The 27,025-nt window shown below is 33.9% G+C and overlaps 7 protein-coding genes across 9 annotated transcripts; 3 read left to right on the top strand and 4 right to left on the bottom strand.

Annotated features, from left to right (window-relative positions):
- Nucleotides 1–1,411: 1,411 nt before the first annotated feature.
- Nucleotides 1,412–2,789, bottom strand: LOC106388043 (F-box/kelch-repeat protein At4g39560). The gene has a single exon (XM_022699009.2). The coding sequence runs from the start codon at nt 2,722–2,724 to the stop codon at nt 1,513–1,515; it is 1,212 nt and encodes a 403-aa protein (XP_022554730.1). The 5' UTR covers nt 2,725–2,789; the 3' UTR covers nt 1,412–1,512.
- Nucleotides 2,790–4,775: 1,986 nt separating this feature from the next.
- LOC106388042 (DEAD-box ATP-dependent RNA helicase 21) lies at nt 4,776–8,577 on the top strand. The gene is made up of 2 exons (XM_013828019.3): nt 4,776–6,969; nt 7,194–8,577. The coding sequence occupies exons 1-2, from the start codon at nt 4,914–4,916 to the stop codon at nt 7,196–7,198; spliced, it is 2,061 nt and encodes a 686-aa protein (XP_013683473.2). The 5' UTR covers nt 4,776–4,913; the 3' UTR covers nt 7,199–8,577.
- On the bottom strand, nt 7,376–8,422 carry LOC125582917 (B3 domain-containing protein At2g33720-like). Its single transcript, XM_048749373.1, has one exon. The coding sequence runs from the start codon at nt 8,420–8,422 to the stop codon at nt 7,376–7,378; it is 1,047 nt and encodes a 348-aa protein (XP_048605330.1).
- Nucleotides 8,578–13,338: 4,761 nt separating the features above from the next.
- BNAC03G18750D lies at nt 13,339–14,741 on the bottom strand. Its single transcript, XM_048752468.1, has one exon. The coding sequence runs from the start codon at nt 14,458–14,460 to the stop codon at nt 14,245–14,247; it is 216 nt and encodes a 71-aa protein (XP_048608425.1). The 5' UTR covers nt 14,461–14,741; the 3' UTR covers nt 13,339–14,244.
- Nucleotides 14,742–18,047: 3,306 nt separating this feature from the next.
- On the top strand, nt 18,048–20,171 carry LOC106388040 (short-chain dehydrogenase/reductase family 42E member 1). Its single transcript, XM_048752467.1, has 5 exons — nt 18,048–18,327; nt 18,422–18,764; nt 18,848–19,116; nt 19,356–19,552; nt 19,619–20,171. Exons 1-5 carry the CDS (start codon nt 18,072–18,074, stop codon nt 20,063–20,065), a joined length of 1,512 nt encoding a protein of 503 aa, XP_048608424.1. The 5' UTR covers nt 18,048–18,071; the 3' UTR covers nt 20,066–20,171.
- LOC106388041 (AT-hook motif nuclear-localized protein 10) lies at nt 20,119–22,778 on the bottom strand. 3 transcript variants are annotated; one of them, XM_013828018.3, is made up of 6 exons: nt 22,584–22,778; nt 21,762–22,175; nt 21,265–21,317; nt 20,863–20,994; nt 20,622–20,783; nt 20,119–20,533 (listed from the first exon to the last, which is right to left on the bottom strand). In XM_013828018.3, exons 2-6 carry the CDS (start codon nt 22,156–22,158, stop codon nt 20,312–20,314), a joined length of 966 nt encoding a protein of 321 aa, XP_013683472.1. In that variant the 5' UTR covers nt 22,159–22,175; nt 22,584–22,778; the 3' UTR covers nt 20,119–20,311. The 3 variants fall into 3 exon arrangements, with proteins under 3 accessions (XP_013683472.1, XP_013683471.1, XP_013683470.1); XM_013828017.3 differs by having other exon boundaries at nt 21,762–22,182; nt 22,584–22,696; XM_013828016.3 differs by lacking the exon at nt 22,584–22,778 and having other exon boundaries at nt 21,762–22,469.
- Nucleotides 22,779–26,107: 3,329 nt separating this feature from the next.
- On the top strand, nt 26,108–26,817 carry BNAC03G18720D. Its single transcript, XM_013825305.3, has 3 exons — nt 26,108–26,355; nt 26,433–26,504; nt 26,600–26,817. Exons 1-3 carry the CDS (start codon nt 26,191–26,193, stop codon nt 26,651–26,653), a joined length of 291 nt encoding a protein of 96 aa, XP_013680759.1. The 5' UTR covers nt 26,108–26,190; the 3' UTR covers nt 26,654–26,817.
- The last annotated feature ends 208 nt before the right edge of the window (nt 26,818–27,025 follow it).

Raw genomic sequence — 27,025 nt, 5'->3', positions numbered from 1 at the left:
TTCAATTTGCTATGAGCTTCAAGCTTCCTTTCCTCTGTCTAATCAAGTTTCAAAATGAACCAGAGACGAACTAATCTAGATTGCTTAAGATGACTAACACACTACAAGAAAACAGGCTATTGTCATAATGTCGACAGAAATTTTCATCGGAAAACAGCAATCCCGAGTTCGTCGGAATTTTATCTGACCTTTCCGAGTCCGACTGACGGATTCCCAAAAGATCTTCACGTAAAATGTAAAATGTCAGGCAATTTGCTCAAATAACTATTTTAAGTTTTTGTCACAAAATAACTATCAGAAAAAAATTAGAAAAAAATAATCAGTTCATTTTTATTTTAAAATTTTTAATTTTTAAAAATTTGAAACCATATCCCCAAAACTCTACTCTTTAACTCTAAATTCTAAGTGTAGATTAGTTGACCCTAGGATAAAACGTATTTTTACCCTTTAGTAAAACTTATTTTGATCATTTTTTTATTGAATAGTATTTTATGAAAATAAACTAAAAATGACTATCCTAGAGAATTTCTCTAAAATATCTGTCGGAAAATTCTTCAGGAATTCATAGAAAAATTGAAAAATCCAAACAAACAATACTTATCAAGAAAAAATTCCCTATCTGTAAGAAATTTCCTAACGAAATCTTCTTCTGTCATAAATTTTTTTTTCAAATTTCAAAATTTAGATACTTTTTTTCCTATAGAATATTTCGTCGGAATTCGTTGGAAATGTGCATTTTTTAATTCTTGTTAAAATATAATTTAATTAACTAAAAATGATAAAATAGTTAAATAAAATTTATAATCGAAAATGAAATAAAAATTATATTTAGTAGCTAGAGATGGCATAAGTCGAGAAAGCGTTGAAGAAACAGCTCGGAAACAACAATGCTCTCAACAACGCGAGAGCCACTCTTGCAGCAGTTCAACAGATGAAACAGTTCCGGGGTGCTGCTCTTGAACGTGGAAGATTCCCCATGGAAGAACTCTGGAAGTGAATAAATTCATCTTCCCTTCGTAACATTTTCAGCTCTCTCTTTCCAATGTAGTAAAAAGATTCTTGTAAAATCAAGAGGTTGTAATTTCATTAGAAAGATGTCTATTTTGAAATCTTCGAATTGCTTAACGTGGCACCATAAACTTGACAATTGAGATTTGTCTTATCATTCTCACCAAGATTTAGATGTGTTCCCCTCATTAGCACTCAACATTCATAAGTGGAGACTGGAGAAGCACATAATCCAATTTTTTACAGCATGTGGCTGACACACTCTTGGGCTTAACTACACAGCTTCAAGTTCAACACATGTAAGTAGCAAGGAAAAGACCTGATTATGGTGTTCCAAAACTGCTAATAACTGTACAACTTGAAAACCTAGTTGGATTCGCAATTATGTTTTGACTTTTCTCACTGCTCTGTTCTCGGTGGTTCGGTTAACCATAAATAGCATCCAGCACCTTTAGAGTCATACAATTACCTATCAAGTCTTAAATAAAAGATAAAAAGTAATGGTCAAAGACTAACATTAATAGAAGACAAAACATAGAGGTCAGGGTCCATAGTGAAGACATGATCAATGCACTGGATGTTCCCCCAAATGTGGCAATCCTGGCGCCGCCTCCTCTCAAGTGAAATCTCAGCACACCAAAACTGCAACTTGTCCCCGACGAGCACGCTCCAGAAGATGACAATGTTGCCAGCGGATTTGCTGATTTTAAAGCCTGGAATTAAGCCTAGGAGGCCGTCGGTGTAACCGCGCTTGAGCATATGGCAATTCCACACATCCGCCCCCTCCCCATAAAAAAGGATTGTATTGATGTTGGTACGGTCAAACTTGAGGAACCCTTGAAGATGTTCCAAACCATTCACCTTGTACCACTCCATGCTCCCTTTCCTCACCCCACTCCAAGGGTCACACCACTTGATTACCCCGTCAAAATCACAGCTGAATAACAATCTGTCTATTATTGCACCACCACAACAATCATCATCATCTCCTCTTGCGTTTAAAAAGAAATCATTCCACAAACTTTCTTCACTCCAAAATTTGAACGAAATAATATTATCCGGCCCAACCACCTTGCAAACCTTATTGTTCATCACCGGATCAGGTATACACACACTGCTCCAAGTCTGCGTCTTTGGATCGAAAACCTCTGGATTGTCGCGGGAGAATGCATCATCGCAGCCTCCCGTGACGTAGATCTTACCGTCTAAGACGCCTGCCTTGGCGTCACAGCGAGCAAATCTCATGGAGGGGAGTTGGCTCCACGTGTGAGTCCGACAATCCAGAAACGAGACACGCGATGTCGTCACGGCTTCTATACTTCCTCCAATTACATAGATCCCGCATCCCATGGAGACATAGGTAGCTCTGCGCGGAGATGGGAACGAAGGCATCGGGATCGGGATCAGCCGATTCCCTTTTCTTCTGAGGATGAACCATCCCGGAGGCTTTCTGCCAAAAGTAGTTCCCAAGCATACATAGATGCACTCCTCCCTCAAACCCATTCGAGATCGGGTCTCGTACATCTCCGCCGAAGACACCCGTGAGCGGATGCTCTTTGAGACCAGACATAAGGCCCCTAGGTCCGATCTCGACACGCGGGCCAGGCTGTTTAGAACCATGTCATATGGCAAAGACATTAACCCACATGATGATGGAGACTCAACCCTTCTCCTCTTCTTTCTGCGTAATTGCTCTACCCCGGCGGACATCATCATCGGTGCTTTGGTGGTTTTGCCTTTTTTTTTATCTCATAAAGTGTTTCTCTTTACTTGACTTTACTTTTGTCGTGACGTTGTAAAGGTTTTTATAAGATTTTCTGTTGTACTTTTAAAAAGGAAAAGTTAAAAATATTTTCAAAAACTTAATTAAGGATTTTTCAATCCTGAGATGGACGGCCCAAAATTCAATTTTTTTTACCAGAATAAACTCACATATATGTACCCATAAAATCATGAAATTATTTCGAATATACCAAAAAAGTTCTTTCATTTTTTTATTGTACGTACATATGTTATATATATCATTCTAAATATTATATAGTAAAATTTAGCTACACTTTATGGTAAATGAAATAAACTATTTTACTAGCAAAATATACTTTAAGATAAATTTTATTAAAGTAAATATTAAATTAATATTAAATATTACAAAAAAATTAATTAAAAATAATTAAACTGATGGATTTGTTTATTTATATGTTTATAAGTATGATATTACTAGGTGATTCTCCGGAACTCATGCACGAATACAAATATTTATGTAATATTTGAATTAAAATAATTGATAAAAAAAATTTCACTTATAATTTTAAGTTGTTTTTGTAATTTATATGTATAGTAAAAATATATTATGCATTATTATATTTCCATATTAATTGGATATGTGATTTTACATATAATATTTTTGTATTATTTCAAATATTTATTTTTGATATGTTAAATTATATCTATTGTTTTAAATTGAGCAATGAGTTTTAATTATGCTAAAATTGGATAATTATTTTCTTAATTTCATGTAATTCAGTTTATCCTCTTATATTTTTAAATTTTTGTATAAATGGATATCTAGTGTTTTAGAAAAATAGGAAACATAAATATTAAATCAGAGTTGCATTAATAAAATAACTTGTAATATTTTGAAAATTCATACACAATTTTTTAACACTACTACACACTAAATCATGATCTTTTTTTGATTTTATTTTTCATATTAAGAATAGTTGGTTATTCATAATTTAGTATACTGGATTGTTTTATTTTTCTGATCACAATTTTATGGTTACAATTAAACTAAAATAAGAACATGTTGTTAAGTTAGATTTTCTTTACTTTTATCTTATGATAAGATGAAAAATATATTTTGTAAGATTATGTATAATTTAATACATGCTGTTTCGATAATTTTTTTAAAAAATTGAACCGTTGATAAATTTTGTTATAAAAATTCTAATCATTCAATCAAAAATATATTGATAAATAAGAAATACTATTTGTTTTGTTGCAGCAACCTCACAGTTTTAAATATTTATTTGGTTTTAAAATAATCATAAGATATAATTATTTTTGAAATATAAGATATTAAATAATCATTTATGTTGTTTAAATTATTTCTTATTAATTATTAGATCAAAAGATATTTATAACAAAAATATTATAATCTCTTAGAAAAGAATATCTGAATTAATATCTTTTTAATTTAGAAAAGAATATTATAAAAATATATTTATAATAAAAATATTATTCTCTTTATAAAACACACACCTAACATCTATGGTTTGCATGGTTGGACCGGACTTGCTCTGTTTATTCAACCGAGTATATGAGTACAAATCTTATTATTTTCCCTTTTTGTGAATTTTTTTTTTTTGGAAACAGTTCAAAAAGTTATTTTCCATTTTTTTATTTTTAATATTTATTTATTTTTATATATTTAATAAAAATTAAGTGAATATAGAATTGTCATTTACTCATTTAATAAAATATATATTTAACTTGACAAAAAACATATATTATAACTATGTTGTGAATCAAATTACTTTGATATTTTAAGATTGTACGTTTTCATGAATTTTTAGATTAATACAATATGTCAAAGAAAGAAATATCTCATTTCGGTTAAAAATACTGATGTAATGCTGATTCAAAAATATATCAACTCATATTAATTATAAAATATGTAAAAATAACTAAAACCAATTAGAATCGGATTAAACAGATTGTTTGATTATACCAAATAACTAGATGTTATAACAAATTATAAAAAGTATGTATTCTATTAAATATAACAAAAAGACAAAAAAAAAACATAATTTCATTATTTGAATAATTTCAGATTTTCAATTCACGAAACAAGGTATTTTTTCTTAAACCCTCAGAAAAACAAACAAAATTGGGTTTGATTAAGAATGCAAAAAGAGGTTGTTGGCCAAAAGAAAAATCTATCCAACAAATTTGAAATTTCCAAATATAAAAGGAAAAAAAAAAAGGTGAGAAGGAGAAGACGGTTCTTCAGCTTTCCCTTCCTGCAAATCTACCAAGCGAATACCTCACCAGCCATGAAGCGATCAATCAACCAAGTCATGGGATCCACGTCGGCTACTTCCGCCGATGCCAATAAGCCAGTCTACCTCTCCAAAGCTCAGCGCGAAGAGTTAGCCCTAAACCGCCGCCACGATCAAATCTCCGATCACCGTCTCCTCCGCGAGCAACTAGATCGCTCCACTCACGACAGGAAAAGAAGCAGAGGGCGAGATCGCGATGGCGATAGAGATCGTGAGCGTAGCCGCCGTGAACGAGATCGTGAGCCAAACCGGCGAATCCGTGACCGAAAGCGTGAGGAAGAAGAAGCTAAATCTCGCGAGAAAGCGCGTGTTGAGAAGCTACTCGATCGTGAGAAGGAGCTCGACGCCATCAAAGAGCAGTACCTCGGAGTCAAGAAGCCAAAGAAGAGAGTCACAAAACCAAGCGAGAAGCTCCGATTCTCCTTCGACTGGGAAAACACCGAAGACACTTCAAGAGACGTGAACGCTCTCTACCAAAACCCTCACGAGGCCCAGCTTCTCTTCGGCAGAGGCTTCCTCGCCGGCACGGACCGCCGCCAGCAGAAAAAGCAAGCTGCCGAGCACCATACGAGCGTCGATAGGCACTGGAGTGATAAGAGATTAGATGAGATGAGTGAAAGAGACTGGCGCATCTTTAAAGAAGACTTCAACATCTCTTACAAAGGTTCCAAGATTCCTCCTCCCATGAGGAGCTGGGAAGAGAGCAAGCTAAGCTCCGAGCTTTTAAAAGCTGTGGAGAGAGCTGGTTACAAGGCCCCTAGGCCTATTCAAATGGCAGCTATACCACTTGGGCTGCAACAGCGCGATGTTATCGGTGTTGCAGAGACTGGTTCGGGAAAGACTCATGCTTTCGTCTTGCCCATGTTAGCTTACATATCTAGATTGCCGCCTCTGAGCGAAGAGAATATAAGGGAAGGTCCTTATGCCGTTGTTATGGCACCTACTCATGAGCTCGCTCAGCAGATTGAGAAGGAAACTGTTAAGTTTGCGCGTTATCTAGGGCTTAGGGTGACTTTAACAGTGGGTGGTCAGTCTATTGAGGAACAGGGGTTGAAGTTAGCGCAAGGGTGTGAGATTGTGATTGCTACCCCTGGTCGTTTGATTGATTGCCTTGAGAGACGGTTTGTTGTGTTGAACCAGTGCAACTACGTGGTTCTTGATGAGGCTGATCGGATGATAGACATGGGTTTCGAGCCTCAGGTTGCATGTGTGTTGGATGCAATGCCTTCAAGTAACTTGAAACCGGAGAAGGAAGAAGAAGAGCTTGACGAGAAGAAGATTTACAGAACCACGTATATGTTCAGTGCTACAATGGCTTCTGGTGTAGAGAGGCTAGCTAGAAAGTACTTGAGGAACCCTGTTGTTGTCACCATTGGTACTGCAGGAAAGGCCAAAGATTTGATTTCGCAGCACGTGATTATGATGAAAGAGTCTGAGAAGTACTTCAGATTACAGAAGCTGCTCGATGAGCTAGGAGATAAAACCGCCTTTGTGTTTGTCAACACAAGGATAAAATGCCACTCTATTGCTAAGAGTCTGGACAAGGCAGGGTACCGTGTCACTACCTCGCACGGTGGGAAGTCACAAGAGCAGAGAGAAGTCAGCTTAGAAGGATTCAGAGCAAAGAGATACAACGTTCTCGTTGCAACAGATGTTGTAGGCCGTGGAATCGATATTCAAGATGTGGCTCATGTCATAAACTATGACATGCCTAAACCTATAGAGATGTATACACATCGTATCGGGCGTACAGGACGTGCTGGGAAAAGCGGTGTTGCTACTTCGTTCTTGACTCTTAATGATACTGATGTTTTTTATGATTTGAAGCAGATTCTTGTTCAGAGCAACAGTGCTGTGCCTCCAGAGCTGGCTAGACATGAAGCGTCCAGATTCAAACCAGGTACGGTTCCTGATAGACCCCCAAGACATAGTGACACTGGCTATATAAACTGAGTTACTAGGCTCTGGATTTGTTCTCGAAGTGATGATCTCTTTAGTTTAATAGTGAAGGAAGCAGTAGGAAGTGGGATAGCTGAATTATTTATTTGTTTTCATCCTAATTTTTAGATATATTTCTTTGTTCATGTCACTTTAATTCAAACTTCATTTTCATTGCTTTTATAGGATAAAAACAATGATTCTGTTTATAACTTGCATAAGAAACCAAATGATGCTATAAAGGAAAATATGTTCACAACTTTGCCATCAAGAAAACCACAAGAACGACGGGAAAACAAAAAAAAAAAACAAAAACAAAACCACAACAACGATGACATATGAAAGAAGAATCTAGAACGCCCAGGGTGTTATGGATCTGCTAGAAGGGGAGAGTAGGATGCTATTGTGACAAATCCTGAGCTAACTCCAATTGGTGCCTGAGATGGACCTGCAAGAACAGAACCTGAGCTAACTTCTATTGGTGCCTGAGATGGACCTGCAAGAACAGAACCTGAGCTAACTTCTATTGGTGCCTGAGATGGGCTTGCAAGAACAGAGCCTGAGCTAATTTCTATTGGTGCCTGAGATTGACCTGCAAGAACAGAACCTGAGCTAACTTTTATTGGTGCCTGAGATGGACTTTCTAGAACAGAGCCTGAGCTAATTTCTATTGGTGCCTGAGATTGACCTGCAAGAACAGAGCCTGAGCTAACTTCTATTGGTGCCTGAGATGGTACAGCAAGAACAGAACCTGAGCTGACTCTTGTTGGTGCACGAGAAAGCACGCAGAAATGAAGCTTCGAATCAGAAAGATCCCAATACATTCCAATCTCATCTTTCGTCTTCAAAGCCCTCCTGATGACAAAATCCATAAGCCATCCACCACTGAGAACATAGGATCCACGCCTGGTCAGTTTCGTTAGAAGCATCTGGTGCGTAGTGTGAGTATTGTGATCATACACGTCGACTGTTAACCCTGAGCCTTCTTGGACCATCTTTTGGCTAACCTCAGGGAGATATCTCACTATGTGGCTATGTACGCTTCTGGGATTCAGAAGAAGGCAGTTTTGACGGCTACGATCGCTTATAGTCAGTTTCTTCTTGATGGTCCATGGATCGGTGAAGAGAGTTAACTCTGTTGAGACGCCGTACTGCTCCTCCTCTTGTCTTCCTTCATTTGAGAGAAGCTTAAGCTTCATCAGCGAGTTCTCTTTTTCTTCAGTACCTGTATTGCCTCTTGGCCCACAAGATATCTTGGTATCATCACTGCTCTTAGGCCATGTTGGGTCGTACAAACAGAGAGTCGTGGAGACCAAGCAATCAGTCTCTGACGCTGAAATAGGAGGCATCTCCCTGACAACGTTGGGGATCAAGGAAAGTAAGTCTTTAGTTAACTTTTGCTGATCTTGGATCATTCTCGTTCAATTCCTCTGCACCATAAGATACTGCAATTTAGAGAGCGAGTAACCAAAAAGTACCTTGGAATTATGTAGCTGGATCAAAGCTCTTTTATTCAATCATATATTACCATAAATAAAGAAATTAGAATCAAATGAACGCATAGTTTGCATTTTTTTTTCCTTTGGTCTGATAAACAAATATAAACCGAAGAAAAGAGAGACGAAAAAAAGACACAAAATAAATGAACCCATGGTCTGCATTTATATATAGTTTTACCGAATAAATCTATTAAAAGAGCCTATCAAAAAAGCTTCAATTTGCTTCAAGAAAAATTGTTTCCATTTCAGAATCATTGTATAATACATAATTCTATTATTTATCTATTAATATCCATTAATTTATAAAATGATTTGGACTAATATTTATTTAATATTTTAAATAGTTCATTAAAATTACACAATATTGTTTTAAATAAAAAATAATATTTTGTATGTACTTATATACTTAAAAAACTTCCATATGTAAATTTTGCAAAATAAAATATAGAATATATCTCAAGGATTTTAAATATACATGTGGATAAATATTTTTATCTAGATCTTCAAAATTACAAAACATGTCAAAATTAATTTTAAATAACTGATCGAATCACCATTTTACTATTTCATTTCATGATATTAAATTTAATTGTCCTATCGAAACACTGCATATTTTTGAAACCCAAAATCATTTGGATATTGAGTGTTTCAAATGCTATTTTCTGTCAAAATGTGTTAAAATGATTCTTAATTTCAGTTCTACATATATTTTCATGTTATTGATGTTTAAAACTTGAAACTTACAATAATTAAAAATATTAGCACAAAATTAACAAATATAACGATAATAATAAGTATTGAATGGCTAACCTGTACTACGAATGAAAAATATGATGCTTGGAGAGATGATCGGCCAAAAAATTCAAGAAAAGTTTTCTTTTATTAACAGAGTAGGTTTTCATGGTATACTTATTTATACGATAATTATGACATACTTCATTTATTATAGTACTCATATTTTACAATTTTCATATACGTTTTCGGAATAAAAAATTATTTTGTTTTCTAAGTTTGAGTTCTGTTGACCAGATATTTTGGTATATTAATACTTGGTCACCAGAACTCAAACTTAGAAAATATAATAATTTTTTTCCCGATAACGTATATGGAAATTGTAAAACATGAGTACTATAATAAATGAAATATGTCATAAATTATCATATAAATAAGTATACCATGAAAGACTCCTATGTTAGTATACCATGAAATATTTCAATATATTATGTGTTGAATTCAAATTGAATTACCATTTTATGCAGTAATTCAAGTATTAATATACCTCAAACTGAGATAGACTATTCGGATTTGGTGGATATATTCAACAACTTGGTTGACTAGTTGGTATTAGTTTCGGAGCTAGTTTCCTTTTGTCTATAACTAAAGCTTTGAGTTTGATTTTTCTATCAGCAACTTAAACAGACTCTTATAGATTCAGTTTCAGATTTTTAATACTATATATATATATCCCTATGAGAGAATCCCTTGAAAAGAAATCTAGGAACCAAGACACCATTTTTCTCATGTAGATCAGAGTCAGTCTAATAGAAATAGTTTTTGGAACAACTTTCTTATTGGATAAACTTGATTTTTATGGATTGTTAAGAAAAAGTTATAGGATTTGATGTCATTTGGGTCGAAATCATATTGTATATTTTGATTATGGGTTTAGTAAGATATATGAACTTCGATTCAAAATTAGTGATTGACGAAAACCAATAGTAAGAGTGCTAAATATTGGATAAAATGTTATATATATATTATTTGGAAATTATATAATTCTTTTTCTAAAAACATGTATGAGCAGATAAAAAACATATAGCAACATGTTATCATTAAAAATTCAAAAATAATTTATTCACCAAAATGTATCTTTCAAAACTAACATTTAGGTTCTAAAATATTTACACTTATGCTGTTAGAAAATTACATAAATGTTAATGTTAACACATACATTTCCAATGCAATTAAATTTAATATATACACAAAATAAACATTTGGGATTATTAGCTACCTTTTGGGATATCATACATGCATTGCTGAAATGCTGTGCAAATGTACACTAATGCACTATGTACATGGATGCTTCAGTCAAAATTTGAAAGGTAATCTGCTAAGAAGTTATATGATGAAATGAATTTCACCTAGGAAGATCTCCTTCTGTAAAACAATTCAAAGTAAAAAAAAAAATTAAGGAAATATATAAATTTTGTACAACAATATTAGAGTGAATGAAGTAAAGGAGAGATAGAGGTCAAACTTAGCGAGACAAGACTGATCATCTCCATGTATGAGTCAATGCCGCAATCATCAAGACAATGATGACCACATCAAGACTATTGACATGAATAAATAAAGAGAAACATAAAAGAGTAAAAGTGAATTCATCAGACTTCACAAGACATCAAGTGTTAACACAGATTTGGATTTCAAATTCATATCTATAGCTAGATGTTGGGAGCTGATGAGAATTGATGCACTCTTTTATCCAATGTGTTATTTTATCATTCACTATCTCTTGTATTATTTAAAGGATGTGGTTGTTCTCTCTTGTAACACACAAAAATAGACAAGTATTATCATCAAACTTGTGCTGTCTCTTCTCTCTTACTTGTGTTCACAATGTAGAGTGTTTAGGAGTCATGGTTTAGAGGATGCCTTACTAAACTCTTCTTATTTACTCATTAAACTCTAGCTTACTGATTCTAAATCTTCTTTATTTTAAGTACACAAACTGTAAGTGTTGTGTCATTTCACAAAGATTAGACTCAAACTAGAGATTCTCTTCTTGATACAACTGGTTTACTCACTAATATATCTGGTTGTATTGTTGGTTATTTGTGTGGACTCAACTACAACTTGGTTGTCTCTTCTCTTGTTAAGGATGAGAACCTATTGTGTATGGGTAAAAGAGATTCAATCACAAATTGACTGGATTCTCTCTTAATATGGGACACTCTCATAAATTCCAACAAAGAATATGAGATATATTCTTTTATGATGCTTTGCAGTCCCTTTGTTCAGGGTCGTCTATTAATTCTGGGAAGCCCAAAAGCAAACATAAGAATATGTGACCTACTACAAAATTAACGCTAAAAGGATCATAAAATATATAAAAATTTATAATATAAATCAATACTATTATTTGAGAAGTAAATTTGCTTACTTGTCATCTTCTCCATAATTTTAGTGAATTTGCTTATTTGTCATATTTTTCATGATTTTAAGATAAATCATTAAATTAATTAATATTATTATTTCAATTTTATGTTTTTATATATATATATATATATATATATATATATATATATATATTTATCATGATATTTAAGATAATTAATAAATATTAACTTATTTTATCGATATATATACAATTAGTTTTTAAAATATATTTTAATATAGAGTTATCATCATATTTAGAAAATTTAATTAGTAATAAATATTAATAATATCTACCGATAATATCATAACATTTATCTTTTATTAGTTTATGATTTAATGACTAATATTATAGCAAGTTCTCCAATTCTTATTGAAAATATTGATCCAAATACAAATTATTATAAAATTTATATACAAGTATACTAACATATTTTAATTAATCAGTTTCTTCAGTTAATATACTGAACCATATCTATATACTGCGAGTTTTTTAAAATAACATTTATTCGATTTATTCAGTACTACCAAACTATTTTTTCTATTTCGATTCGGTACGGTTTTAAATGGTTCGGTTTTATCGGATTGAACACTCCTAGGCTATTGTTATTTTGTTGATGTTTTATAGGTTGTAACCGTTTATAATTTCTTTAAGTGTTACTTGATTTTTTTCAGTCCAAATACAATAAATATTGAATTTCAAATCCAAATTTCCTGATTTGATTATTACTATAGAAAAGTTTTGATCCAAAATTCACATCCCATAAATAAATTATGAAACAAAAGAACATAATTTAATATATTGATTATAAATATGAATATTAATCCGGACAAGGTGCGGGACATCAACTAGTTAACAAATGTATCTAAAGTCATTGCGATATCGCTAGCTGGGATGCTTTTTAATCAGCTTCGACTTCTAACCAAATTAAAAAATACTACTGCCCAAATTTCAACAATATACACGATCGATAATCATATTGTTAGGTAACACTTATTTATTTTAGAGGAGAATTGTAAAAAAATTCATTTAGAAGGGTGTTGAGATCCAACATCAAAATTAAAAGAACCAACACTAATATATAAAAGACTTTTGGCAATTTATTTATCACCAGTTAGTTGAAAATTTATAAAATTTATCATGGTATAAGAATTCCTTTTGCTAATTAACTCAAATAGAATTGTTCAAATTAATGTATTAGTTTCAAAATAGGGTTCAGTTCGAAATAGCCGATAAAAGTAATCATTTCGAGAAAAATGATAAATTTCCACATTGAAAGTTTAAATAGACCAGCATTAATATATACTAAGATTTTACTTGACATATTGACATGATGTATGATGAAGAAGAAACTCATAAAATAATCACAATCGCGTATACACATAAAAATAGTGTTACACTGGAATATATCAGATGTACATAACAATATACACATGACAAAATACCTGTTCAATATTTACTCGTACCATGATATTCTTAAATTATTAAAGTGAAATTCCACCTTCCAGAGTGAATCTGACGATGAATTAGAAGAGAGCCGTAATACTGCTCTTGAATGCATAGGAAAAAAATAAAATGATCGAGTAGGATTGGATTTTATTTCCATTAGTTTTTGCTAGAAATGACATTATTTGATCTTGGACCTTTGACATTGGTATCGCCTTATTGGCTGCATCGTGGTTTTGATAAAATGGAGATATAAAATATGGAGTATCAATCTTACATGTTCACAATTTATTAGTTCAGTTTATTATAACTCAATGCAACTTTATGAATGTTCGTGGTTCCATTTTTCTTAAGGTTATTGAAACTTTAAAGAAAGAAGAAACACTGCTTTCAGTTTCCAAACTAGTGGGACAGATTAATTTTCGATGGTCATGTTTTGATTAAGATAACTAGCCATGCAGATTTTTAAGTTTGAAGCGTAGGGGGAAACTATTTAAAATGATCAACCATATTTATATACTAGTAATCACATAGAAGTCTGGAAAAGCATGATTATTGGGAGGTTCTTATGATGAGGTTCTTAGCGGAATATAAGAACCCGTCTTCTAACTTTTAACTAAAAAACCTAAGAACCGTCTCTTAAAACTCTTATTTAAGAGCCGGTTCTTAGCTTTTTTAGTTAAAAGTTAAGAGACATGTTCTAATATTCCGCTAAGAACCCTACTTTAAGGGCATGAGACCGGAGTTCTTAACTCATGATTTGAAATTTTTTTTTTTTTTACACTTTTCGGCTAAGAGACTGCTCTTATATCTCTTATTTAAGAGACGGTTCTTAGTTTTACTTAGTTAAAATCTAAGAAAAACTAAGAACCGTCTCTTAGCCGAAGTTAAGAACCTCAGTTAAGAGACTGGGGTTAATCACGGTCTTAGGTAACCATATTTTTGCGTTTAATTTGTCACCTGATGCCAAATTTTTACATTTATTTATTGATGAGATTGGATCATACCAATGGATTAGGAGAAAAAAAACAAGTCAGCTTTCACAAGGCGTCAAATAAATCACATTGGATAGTAATTAAAACAGAAGCAATTAGAAACATGTTTGTTTTGTTTTGTTTTGTAATAACTGAGTGATTCACTTCTTAGCTTGTTGGTTAGCTGAATCTATAGCGGATGGAGGAGCACTGCCAGAGAGGGTCGGTGCGTCGGTTGCCCCGCCGCCTTGGCCAGGCTTAACCTCTTGGTGACCGGAAGTTCCATAAGCATTCTTCTTGTAATCTTCTATATCCTCGTACTTTGTGTACGGACTCGTTTCTAGTGGCAGTTCTTGTTTCTCTGGTGTCTTCGACATATTTCTTGAACCAGACGTTAGCTTTCTTTCTTTCTTGTGTAAGAAACAATAATATTCCGAACACGAAAAAAAGTTGATTTACTTATGGAGACGTAAATAATTGTTGTCCAAAGAACTTGCACAATACTAGGCATGGAACATGGTAGTGTTTTTGACTAAGTAATTTTTTCATCATCTATTTAATGTTTACTGAAGAAAAATAATTTCTTAAAATCTCGATTCAAAATATGTAGAATAGCTATAGGTCATCCATTATCTATTCCATATGCATACCAATCAAATTTAATCACATTTGATTGGTCAAACAAAAATATAACACATATGCGAAATACAATATATTTATTTAGTTCAATATTTGGAATTTAGATGTGAAATAGTGTGTTAGAAGTATATATTTCCTTCTTTTTGACAAAGGATTTACATTTCCAATCTTATTATGTCTATAGAAGTTTATATTTTAACTAAATTTGTGGGTTAAAATGAAATATTTATTTTAAAATGTTCAATATATTTAGCATATGCCAAATTTTCGATAGCAAAATGACTCTCCTAGGTTCTAATTGGATTAATAGGTCGAAGATGTGATGCATTTTCGCAAAAAAAAAAAAAAGTTACACACCTTAAATATGAAAGAATACAACATATTTTGTATATCTACTTAATATAAGAGAACAATAATGAACGAGCTAATTGTGTTCCTTCGTCTACATAAGAAGACTCCAACACAGTTGTGAACCTTTTTAGCCAAATCATTTATCTCTTCAATTCCCGGATGCATTGTATTATCTTCCACAACAAAAGCATGGCACTGATTCTTCGCCGTGATCCAACTGCAATCCACTTCCGTTCCCATTCATGAGTCCCCAAACTCGTTCCACATCTTTCATCCTCCCTAAAGCTGCGTACATGCTTGACAATTGCATATAAGTTGATGATTCTCTCGATCCAAAGTGCCAAGAGCTTCTCTCCTGCTTAGGCTCCTAGTTCACAGATCCAATAATGGTTCCTACATGCCCTTGGTAGTATCGGCCACAGGCATATACCGTGATCGCAGATGAGCTCTTAATGTTTTGCCTCGCTCAGCTGTCCTGCAAGGCTCAGCAGATCAACCATGTACGCATAGTGGTCAGCTTTTGGAACAGCCTGAAATGACCGGACATTGTATTGAAATAAGACCAACCTCCCTCTCCAAATCCTTTATGGCTAGTACACGCTGATATAATGTTCACGAATGTGGACATCATCCGGCTCCAATCCTACATCTAACATCTCCTCAAAAAGTTCTAAAGCTTCATTTGAATATTATTGTGCAAAATATCAAAAATAATCAAGAATTATATGATTATTTACTTGAATTACCAGTTTTTTTTTCCGAATTACCTAAAAACCCAACTAGAAGCAAACCAAACCTGAATTTTTACAGAAATTCTCTGGTTCCTAGTTTATTACTCAAACCAAACCAAGGACTCACTGAATTGATGTGATTTACTTCGATTCTTAAATGTATCTTAAAATCTCTTATTCAAACATACCCGAAATAACAACCTAAACCAATTAAAGAAAACATGTTTAAAAACGAACCGATAGTGGATAGGTTGCTATTTTAGGCTAAAATTAACATGCTTTTAGAGCTATAGTTTTCCTAGAGGAGTGACAACTTTTTTCTAAAAACCCAACTAGAAGCAAACCGAACCTGATTTTTTACGGAAATTCTATGGTTCCTAGTTTATTACTCGAACCAAACCAAGGACTAACTGAATTGATGTGATTTACTTCGATTCTTAAATGTATCTTAAAATATCTTATTCAAATATACCCGAAATAACAACCTAAACCAATAAAAGAAAACATGTTTAAAAACGAACTGATAGTGGATGGGTTGCTATTTTAGGCTAAAATCAACATGCTTTTAGAGCTATAGTTTTCCTAGAGGAGTGACAACTTTTTCCTAACATAATGAAATCCAAAAAACTAACAAAGGTTTAACCAAAACCATATATATTAAACATGGATGGTAGAGAAATAAAAGAAAAGGAAAAAAACTACACACATTTTTTCCAAAAAAAATCCACATTTTGATCCATGTACTTTATCCTCCTATGTCATCACAAGTGAAAATGATTATTAGTCAGATAACAGATATATTGCTTGTTAGTGTGTTATATTTGTTCAACACTACAAAAATGATTTGGATATCACACAAAAACAATCCAAAATCTGAACCAACAGTGCACATTTTCAATATTAATTTACATGTATATAGAGAAGTTAGTGGCGTACTCACAAAGTTGTTTACCAATTGACTTGTCTGCTTCTTTTGTATTGGCCTTCTCCTCAAGGGCTGTTCTGAACGCCTCATATATGGTCCATCAATATAGCGCATAATAGATGCTAAGTCTTCAGGGGGAATGAGTTCAGGAATAATATCAACCGAAGATGTTAAGAACTTCAAGAAATTCACGTCTTCCTCTAGCGGAGCCACACTAATGGGTTTGTTGCTACCTCACATAATCTCAAAACCTTCAAAAGAGTTTCAGAGTCACATTGAAGATGACAGTTAGATTTCATGATAAATTTTTGAGTAATCTATGTATGCTTTGAATTGATCAGCGATTATCGATCTACTTTGTCAATTTTCATTGATTGGAGTCACATCATTGAAAGTTCCACTAGATTGAGAATTTTTGTCAAAATAATTTATACTAAAGGTAGTTCTGAAAAATAGGACACAACATGAACATTAATCCTTGAATTTGAAGTTTGTGGTGTTCTAATAATGATAGAAATTTGGAAGGGAGTATTAAGTATGATATCTGAAATAGATTACATTTTAACATTTTAAACTATGATTTGATTAAAAATTATATAAAGAAATTAGTTGAAATAAATAGAGAAAATGAATCGAATTCAAAGGAGAAATAATGCAAAAAAATGGAAAGAAGTTAGAACAAAAAATCAGTTTATAACAAATTATATATTAATCGTTTTAAAGAATTTCGAATTATTAACAAATGAATTCTACTTCAAAAAAGGAGAAAGATAAAGGCTCACAACGAAGACAACTACAACAACACACCCTACCTTCAACTGAATGGAGTAGACCACCGGCGGAAAGTTTCACATCGGTTACCAAGGATTAATACTTTGGAAAGTGAAATTCAAGCACTTATTATGGCAATGATCAATTGCTGGAGCAAAGGATATAGAAAGATAATCTTTAAAGGTGTGCCAATCAAAAATGTAATGAATTTGGTAAACAGGACATCGTCCAAATTTGCCATAGCCAATTGGATTATGAAGTACAATACCAATACCAATACCCAAGTTCCAACATAGTTGCAGCATCCTTGCAAAACAAAACATTCCTAGAGAATCAGATTATCACTACCATACTTCTATTCCGAATGTCATAATCATAAAACATGTTTTGTCAAACATTATTTGATCATTAATAAAGTTCTTTGGAAAAGAAAAAAACGTTATGGTAAAGATAATAACTTTTTAAGAATGGAGGGGCATATCCCCAATTAAAATCCCGAGAAGTAAAGTAAAACGTTTTTGAGTTAAAAAGGTGAAAAGTCAAGACAGTGAGTTAAGCCAGTAGTTGTCGGATGCTCAAATCTCCAGTTTCTCATCTCCGGTCAAACTCGTATCGAGAAAGAAGAAACAAAAAAAAAATGCATTTGAGCGAGAACGAAGGTGTCGAAGGCAACACCTTCGTCGTCACCGGAGGCCTCGGCTACGTCGGCGCCGCCCTCTGCTTAGAGCTAGTCCGCCGCGGTGCTCGCCAGGTCCGCTCCTTCGACCTCCGCAACTCATCTCCCTGGTCCGATGACCTCAGAAACAGCGGCGTTCGCTGCATCCAAGGTTTCACTCTCCTCTCCCATCAATTGATTCCACTTCGATCTGTGTGATCATCATATAGATCCTTAGATTTAATTGATCTTTGAATCTTGAACAGGTGACGTAACTCGGAAACAAGATGTAGACAAGGCGCTAGACGGAGCAGACTGCGTTCTGCACCTCGCTTCCTACGGCATGTCCGGCAAAGAGATGCTACAGTTCGGTCGCTGCGACGAGGTCAACATAAACGGGACATGTAACGTCTTGGAAGCTGTCTTCAAACACGAGATCACAAGACTCGTCTACGTCAGCACTTACAACGTCGTGTTTGGCGGTAAAGAGATTATAAACGGTAATGAGAGTTTGCCTTATTACCCGCTTGATGATCATGTCGACGCATATGGTCGAAGCAAATCCATCGCGGAACAGCTTGTCCTCAAGAGTAACGGCCGACCGTTTAAGTAAGTCAGGGCTCTTCTGACTCTAATAGGAACCGAAGTAAAAAACAAAAATATTCTCACTGGCTTGTGAGTGTTTTATGTAGAAATGGAGGGAAGAAGTTGTATACATGTGCGGTTCGTCCAGCAGCTATTTATGGACCTGGTGAAGACAGGCATCTTCCTAGGATTGTTAATCTAGCGAAGATGGGTTTGCTTCTGTTCAAAACCGGTGAACGGAGTGTTAAAACAGACTGGATTTATGTTGAGAACCTTGTCCTAGCAATTATATTGGCTAGTATGGGACTCTTGGATGACATTCCTGGTAGAGAAGGAGAGCCTGTTGCTGCTGGTCAACCTTATTTCGTCTCTGATGGTAAACCATTTAGCCTTAAAACTTGTATTTGCTAAGTCAAAGCTGATACCAGAGATCATTAGCTCAACTGGAAAGGACATCGACCGTTGTGTCAGAGGTCCCCAGTTTGAGTGACCGCTAGGACGAAACTAATATTAGATGTTGTGGTTTCGGGCGTGAGGGATTAGGGTTTCGGTCCGAACCTCCTGGTATTTCAAAAAAAAAGAAGCTGAGTTAGTTTTGGACCTGTGACGTTGTAGGTTCCCCTGTGAATACATTTGAGTTTCTACGTCCCTTCCTACGAAGTTTGGACTATGATCTTCCCAAATTTACTATCTCTGTACCTGTTGCGGTGACCTTGGGTAACATCTTCCAAGGAGTCTACACTGTTCTGTATCCATGGCTATCAAAAAGCTGGTTACCTCAGCCGCTTATTCTTCCTGCTGAAGTCTACAAGGTAACAGTTTCTCAAATCTTAACTCAGTGTTCCAAGTTGTTTGATGAATCTGCTGGTCTTGTGTAGGTCGGTGTTACCCATTATTTCTCATATCTCAAGGCCAAGGAAGAGCTTGGATATGTACCATTCAAGAGCTCCAAGGAAGGCATGGCTGCAACAATCTCATATTGGCAGGAGAGGAAACAGAGATCATTAGACGGTCCAACTATATTCACTTGGTTAGCTGTTATACTAGGAATGTCATCTCTTTTCGCTGCGGGATGGTTACCGGAAGTAGGACCTGTGCCTTTCTTAAGAGCACTAAGCCTCTTCTTCTTCCGGACCATGACGATGGTAAGGGCTGTCTTCGTCATATCAGTTGCACTACATGTTGGAGAAGGAATCTATGCTTGGTCTCTGGCTAAACGAGTGGACCCGGACAATGCAATGGGGTGGTTCTGGCAAACTTCAGCTCTTGGGTTTTTCTCAATGCGGTTTTTGTTGAAGAGAGCCAAAGACCACCACCAGGCTTGAAGTGAAACCAGTATTGTTTTTGGTGTTGTAATGTTTTCAAGAATTTGAGAAAATTTATCATAAAAAAGATCTACATTAATCAGGATATTCCAATTTTCTGAACAAATCAAGGTCTCTTAAAGCATACCACGGAACACAAAAGCATGTTAAGTTATTTAAACTCAACTAAAATAGCCTAAACTAATGGGTCTGAATCATCATCATCATCATTTAGCAAGACAGATATATATATATATATCACTTTGGCTACTTCCACGGCATGGAAGGGTTGTTGGTGTTGTTGTAAGGTCCTCCTGTGTTGCTCTGCTGAAGAGGGCTTCCATGTCCTCCAATAGATGACTCACTCATTGCGCCACGAGACTGCGGGCTACTCGGATTCATCAGTACTTGACTTGGGGCCACACGCGGTAGTAATGTCGGTGACGCTAGTTCTTTTTGCCCCTCTGGTATGAAACTCCCAACAACAATCTGTGATTTGAGAATACCCAAAAGTGTCATTACATTGTTCTTATGAGCATCGAATATAATGTTGTATTGGAAAAAAGACAGAAAGTACCTGAACAGGTGATGCTGCTATAAGAAGACCAGCTACACAGCCACCTAAGACATGACCATCAGGAGCCGATAAAGCCACGCTTAGACCTCCTGTCCTGCTTCTGTGACCATTGTTCTCTACCAGGAGGAACGAGCCCGACAAAGACAGAATCTCAAATCTCCCCTGATTTTCAGTGTAAGCAACTTAGTAAAGGTTAAGCAGCAAAAAGATCAGAGACAAAGATACAGCCAAATCTTGATACCTCATATGTAACGGTTCCACCAGATGTGGCGAACTGGCGAAGAGTCACATTGGAGATAGCTCCATTTGCAGACAAGACGCACACAGTTCTTGGTCCGTTCTGAGAAAACGCCATTATCTTTGATGATACATCCTGTCCCAATTCATAAAAACAAAACAAATGTCAGCTCTTAGCCCTGAGAAAATCATGTGAGCCTAAAATAATAGAACTACAAGCAGCCACACACGACATAATCTATGTCAGGTAACAAAAAACTCTGATCAAGTTCAACATTCTCTTGTTACCAATAATGTTTGACCTTAACACAAGCACTCTAGACATACAGATGATTTGCAGACCTCAAAACAAGACATGTATGCAGTAAAAAGAGGAAATTCAAGAAGCTAGAAGATGATAACACACCTCTCCAGTCCCCACGGTAAGTACATGAGGTACAAATCCCACTCCTGTCGAGCCTGCATAAACAAGCACACACACACCCACAAAAGATCAGAGCTCAAGTTTCAGTTCATAAAACTCAACACAACAAACGAAGAAACTCAAAAACCCACAAAAGATATCAAGATCAAGATTGCAACAACAAGCACACACACACACACACAAAAAGACAACACTAAGAGCTCAAGTTGCAGTACATAAAATTCAGAACAATGAACTAAGAAACTCCAAAAGCCACAAATGAGTAAAGATGGTTGAACAAGACACGTCAAGAGGGGCATATAAGTAATTTGAGAAGGAATACAAAACTCAAGGGGCATTGTTTACCATATTCACCATTTTACTACTATATTCTAATTGATTGCAGCCGACAGAGAAGATCCAAGCCACCAGATCACGTGAGGAAGAAGATTCCAAAACAAACAAAACAAAAAAAAAAATGTAATATAAATATAAATTACCTAAAGCTTGAAGCTTTTTCCTATTGCTAGAGCCACGAGGCCGCCCTCTCATCCTCTTCTGCGTAGACGACCCTCCTTCGCCGGAACCGCCGCCACTCGTCTGAGCCTGGGTGAAAGTAGGAGCTCCGGGAACCAAACCCAGTTCCGGACCGTACTTCCTCGGTCTCCCTCTCCTCTTCTTCACAGGCTCACTTCCCGTCATCGTCACGGGCATGTTCATGTTCAAACCAGGATTCCCACCTCCGGCTGAGTTGTGTTGGTACTGCTGCGGTGGTGGTGGTGACGACTGCTGCTGCTGCTGCTGTTGCGTTTGCGGCGGAGAAGGTGGTTGATTGTGCTGTTGTTGGTGGTGGAGAGCCATCGTGAATGGCATTGATGATTCTCTGCTCGCCGCCATTAAACCCGTCTCAGATCCTGACATTTTTCCTCAAAAGAAAAACTCTACTTTAGCAGAAGATTCACTACAAAACCCTAGCTTTAGCTTGCTCTGAAGTGGAGACTGTAACATCTCCGAGAAGATAAAGTTCGAAACTTTACACCTAAACCCTAAGAAAACTTCAAACCCAGAAGAGAATAATCCTCTGAAACTCCAAAGATTTTCACAATTCGAAAGGATTTTTCAGATCTCTGAAAATAAATAAAAAATTAGAAAGCGGATCGCGCTTTAGAATTTCCGAATTGGAGAGTAAGATAAAAATTAACTTTAATAAAACAATTAAACTTTTTTAAATAATAATAGAAGATTATTTATTTTCATCTAGAAAATTCAATTTACTGGAAGAAAATTAGAAAAATTGAAAGAGAGAGAGAAAGAAGACTTACGATAAGTTGGCGAAAATTCAGGGAATAAAGCAAAGAGGATTCCTGCCTGCTCCCTACAATTATTAGGTTTTTATATTTTGTTAAGACCAGTAAAATATATAATGGCTTATATATATATATATGCCGCAAGGATGAAAAAGGGATTTTTGGATCTCTATGTATCTTTGACGACTATTCAACAATATCTAACAATTTCCTCTATTTGTTGTTTTCTTTTCCTTTATTGCAACCTTTTTTTGGGAAATAAAACAAAAAGTTTGACTAAATATATTGTTTTATTTTTTTAGCTTTACAATTTTTAGCCTAATATCTTTTAAGATATAATATATTTATATTAGTAATATATATATATATATACATCAAAGATTGTAGAATAAATATTTAAATAGATAAATACAAAATATTTTAAATACATAAGTATATTGTAAATTTTAATGAATTATTTATAGTTAAAATAATTAATTTCTTGATATTTTTATAAATATTTATGTATTTTTTTAATAAAATAAATTTAATAAAATAAAATAATATATGATACTCTTGATTTTGATATTTTAAAATAATATTTTCACTATTTGGCCAAAAAAATAATATTTTCACTCTATACACAAAGATAAGATAATAACATATTTAGGTGATTATTTAAACATTGTTTTATACACAATTACAATAGCTTGATTTTACCCTTATAATACTTACATTGTTAGCATGTGTATTTGTATCTATGTCACTTAAATCTAATGTACACATTATCTTCTTTTTCTTTTCATAACTCTTTAGTATTTCTTAATTTTCAAACTTTAAAAATAATTGTCTTTTCATCAATTAGGATGGATCGTAAAGAAAACAAAAACAAAAGATTAGAGAAACAAATGTGGCCAAAATAGAGAAATGATTGTTCGTTCAAACCAGTTTCAAGGTCAACACATACAAATCAACTTGGTGAGCCAATTAAATGAGTTAAGAGGAAGTTTTCTTGTTTTTTATTAAAAAAAATTGTCACAACAAAATAATCTCGGTTCGTCGTTAGATCCAATTTCAAAGTGGAGTTAAATCCGACTATTTCTCATCATAAGAACAACTCTTTATTGGGTGAATATAATTTTCTTTTTTATTGGATTTGTCTTTCAGTTAAGAATATGAATCTCATAACTAAAGCTGAATCCATGTTTGATTATATTTGTATGCATTTCATGTAATACCAAATTAAAAATTAAAATAAGTCTTATTAAAAAACTGAAAAACTCTAAATTGCAAATTTATAAATCTGTGTTAAATTATGATGTTAATTGTTTATCTATAATGCGATAAAATTGAATTAATGATGTCAAACATAGCATTATTTGTACATAAGCATGTTTATGCATTACAATTAGAAAACGTGTGTGCAATTGGGCTCGGGTTTAGGTTCATTCGGATTTCAATTCTTATAGGATATGAAATTTAGCTTAACTTGAATATTTTTGAAAGTCGATACAAATTTGGTTTTGCTTTCATTGAACCATATTACAAACTTGGTTGAACCCATTTTAAATTTGGATTTAGTTTAAGATTTCGGTTACATAAATATTTGTTCATGAGTCAAAATTTCATATTTTAGTTTAGAAATTTGGCTAGTTTGAATAATCTACACTTAACAAAGATTTGGTCATATGATCCAAACGTAGAGTTAGATGATATAAACATAAACATGTTAAAACTAACAACTAACATTTCTATAATCGTTAGACATATTATTTAAACTTCTAAAATTTGTTTAAACTTTAGAATCAGAATTATTTATAATCAAACTGCAAATGCAATTATTAAAACACAAAACCCCTCAATATTTAACCAAATACAAAAAACACATTATACTAAAATATTTGAGATAGTGATTATACTTGTTGAGAGCATTAAGTATTTTTGGGTATTTATTCATGATTGAGTTCAAATTTGATTTGGGTTTTGTGTTTTTGAATTTTTAGATTTTTTTGATATCCGTTGTAAAATCCGAAATATTGTAGAATAAGAATCACTTGGATATTATATCGAAGTTGGTTCAAATTTATTTTTAGAATTAGTTCAGTTTGGATTTTTTGGTTTGGTTTATTTGTCCACCCCTAAATGCAATAATAATTTTTAATAAATTTTACCAGTAAAAATGATGATCAACCATAATGGATCATCAAGAGTTTTGATAGGATAAGATAATAATCTAAATTAAAGCCCATCAAGTTATCTGACAGTGAAGACGAACTTCTACCTAGTGAGGCACTAAATTATAGAAAATGCTAAATTTTGTGTTTGCATTTTAAATTTTTGTACTTGTTGAGAATATTTGTATGCTATAAACATAAAGTTTAAAGTCACCTGCATATCTATTTGATACGGTAAATATTTTAGCTAAATACACTTTTAGATCTGTTTTTGAATTAGCTTAAAGATTCATTGGTAGACTGATAATATCGTAACTACTACCGTATTACTATTTATCCATGAAAATGTGTTTTTTAAAATGTTTTTTTAGTGATAGTAAATATGAATAATAGTATTAAGAAAATGGTAAACATGAACATTTCATTTATTTAGTATGCTTATGAAATTTATTATTTAGTCCGGTTACATATTTAATAACATAGAATAATTTATTCATACTTTTAAATGTATTTTTTGAATAATTTTATGAGATTTCTTGTTAAATACTAACATATTTGATAATATATATTTTTAGATGTTTATACATTACAAATATATATCCAAGATAAATAACAAAGTAGGAATGTTGTTAATAATCTACTGTCTATTAAACATATGCCATCAAACTATTTTATTTACTTTTCAGAAAGTAAAAAAAATTGATTTTAGACTTTTAACACGTCTGAAACCCAACAGCAAATAATATATGAATAGTATAAAATGTTTAGTTGTAACAAAATAGTCAGTTAATATATTATATTGCATATAACAATTTGAAATAAAATAAAATTGGTACATTTGAACAAATTTTCTGAACTATACTGAACTGATGACAGTTCAGTATGTTGAGTTGACTTAAACCCAAATCATTTAGTCAACTCATAAATTATCATCATTAATACTTTGGCCTTTTCTGGATCCTTATCGCGTATTTAAGTCATTCATCTCCAAGAAAACCAGAGGGGTACACAACCAACACACCACCATTAATATAACCGGATTCGGTTATGGCCTGTGTCTGGTCTATTGAGTATTGTTAGTCCTTTCTCATGAAAATCAGTACTAATGTCCGACATTTTCCAAAATTTCTCATGAAAATTAGTACTAATGTCCGACATTTTCCAAAAAATTTATGTATCGAGGTTGGTTTTAATTACAGAGCTACCTTTTTCAAAGTCGATGTGCCTAACAATTTTGTCCAGCCCACATATTAGATCAGATCTCCTAATGCTACGTGGAGAAATTACAGACGCACGATGTTCAATCACAAACAAACACAGATTGCTGAATTGCCATCACTAACCGGTCTCGACGACCCGGTTTAGTATTCGCAGTGGGCACCACGCAAATTAGAATCAAACCAAATCAAAGCTTTACTATTTTAATTCTCACATCGAATCATCAAAGTGAAGCGAACGAGTCGTATCAAATGGGTAGCGACTGGAGAAGATCAATGGGGAACGTGAGGTCGTTCGTGGGAAACTCCATGGGTGGACTTAGAGGAGGTCAGAATCTCGCTTCTTGGCTCGTTGCGGGAACAATCGCTTACTATCTTTGGGTTAAACCAGCTCAGGATCTCAAAAAGGAACAGCAGGTACCGATCTCGACACTCATGGTCTCTGAAAAAAAAAAGGAATCGCTAATTTCACTTTCGTCTATGGTTTGATTTAGGCGAGGGCACTTCTCGCGGTGGCTGATGCGAATGAATACGTCGAGAAGAGGAAACCAATCGCTGATCCTCAGGTCTATTTTACAAAAAAAAACAAAAAATCAATCGATCATTTGCGTTCCTTAGGGATGTTGTTTATAAGTCATCTCAATGGTTTGCTATATTGCAGGTTACTGGTCTGATATATGGAAACAAGAACAGAACCGATAAACAACAGGATTAAACTATATTTTGTAATGAACATCTTCTTCGGTGTAAGTTAGCTTCTACGGGTTTTGTCAGGTTTTTCCATAGCTAAAGAATCATTGTATAGACAAATACTATAAGCTGTTACCCTTACACAATCGAATAAAAATGATGGAATCTGAAACTTTGTTTTGACTTCAACCTTCTTGTTACATTTACTCCTATAATCTTTGTTCTATTTTTGAAGTTTGCTGGTTTTGGTTTCCTAATGTGGAAATTTGAATTATTTGTTTACCATTTAAAGTTTGTAAGATGCTTTGATTTGTATCTTTTCAGATCCTCCTTGTAATGCTTTTTTTTGGGTTTATTCTACTGGTATGGTTGTATTCTGCCACAGGGAATTGGGAAC

This window comes from Brassica napus, chromosome C3 (assembly GCF_020379485.1).
Source record: "Brassica napus cultivar Da-Ae chromosome C3, Da-Ae, whole genome shotgun sequence".
Lineage (NCBI taxonomy): Eukaryota > Viridiplantae > Streptophyta > Magnoliopsida > Brassicales > Brassicaceae > Brassica > Brassica napus.
The sequence above is the reverse complement of the archived record's forward strand: the minus strand, read 5'-3'. Positions and strand labels throughout refer to the sequence as shown.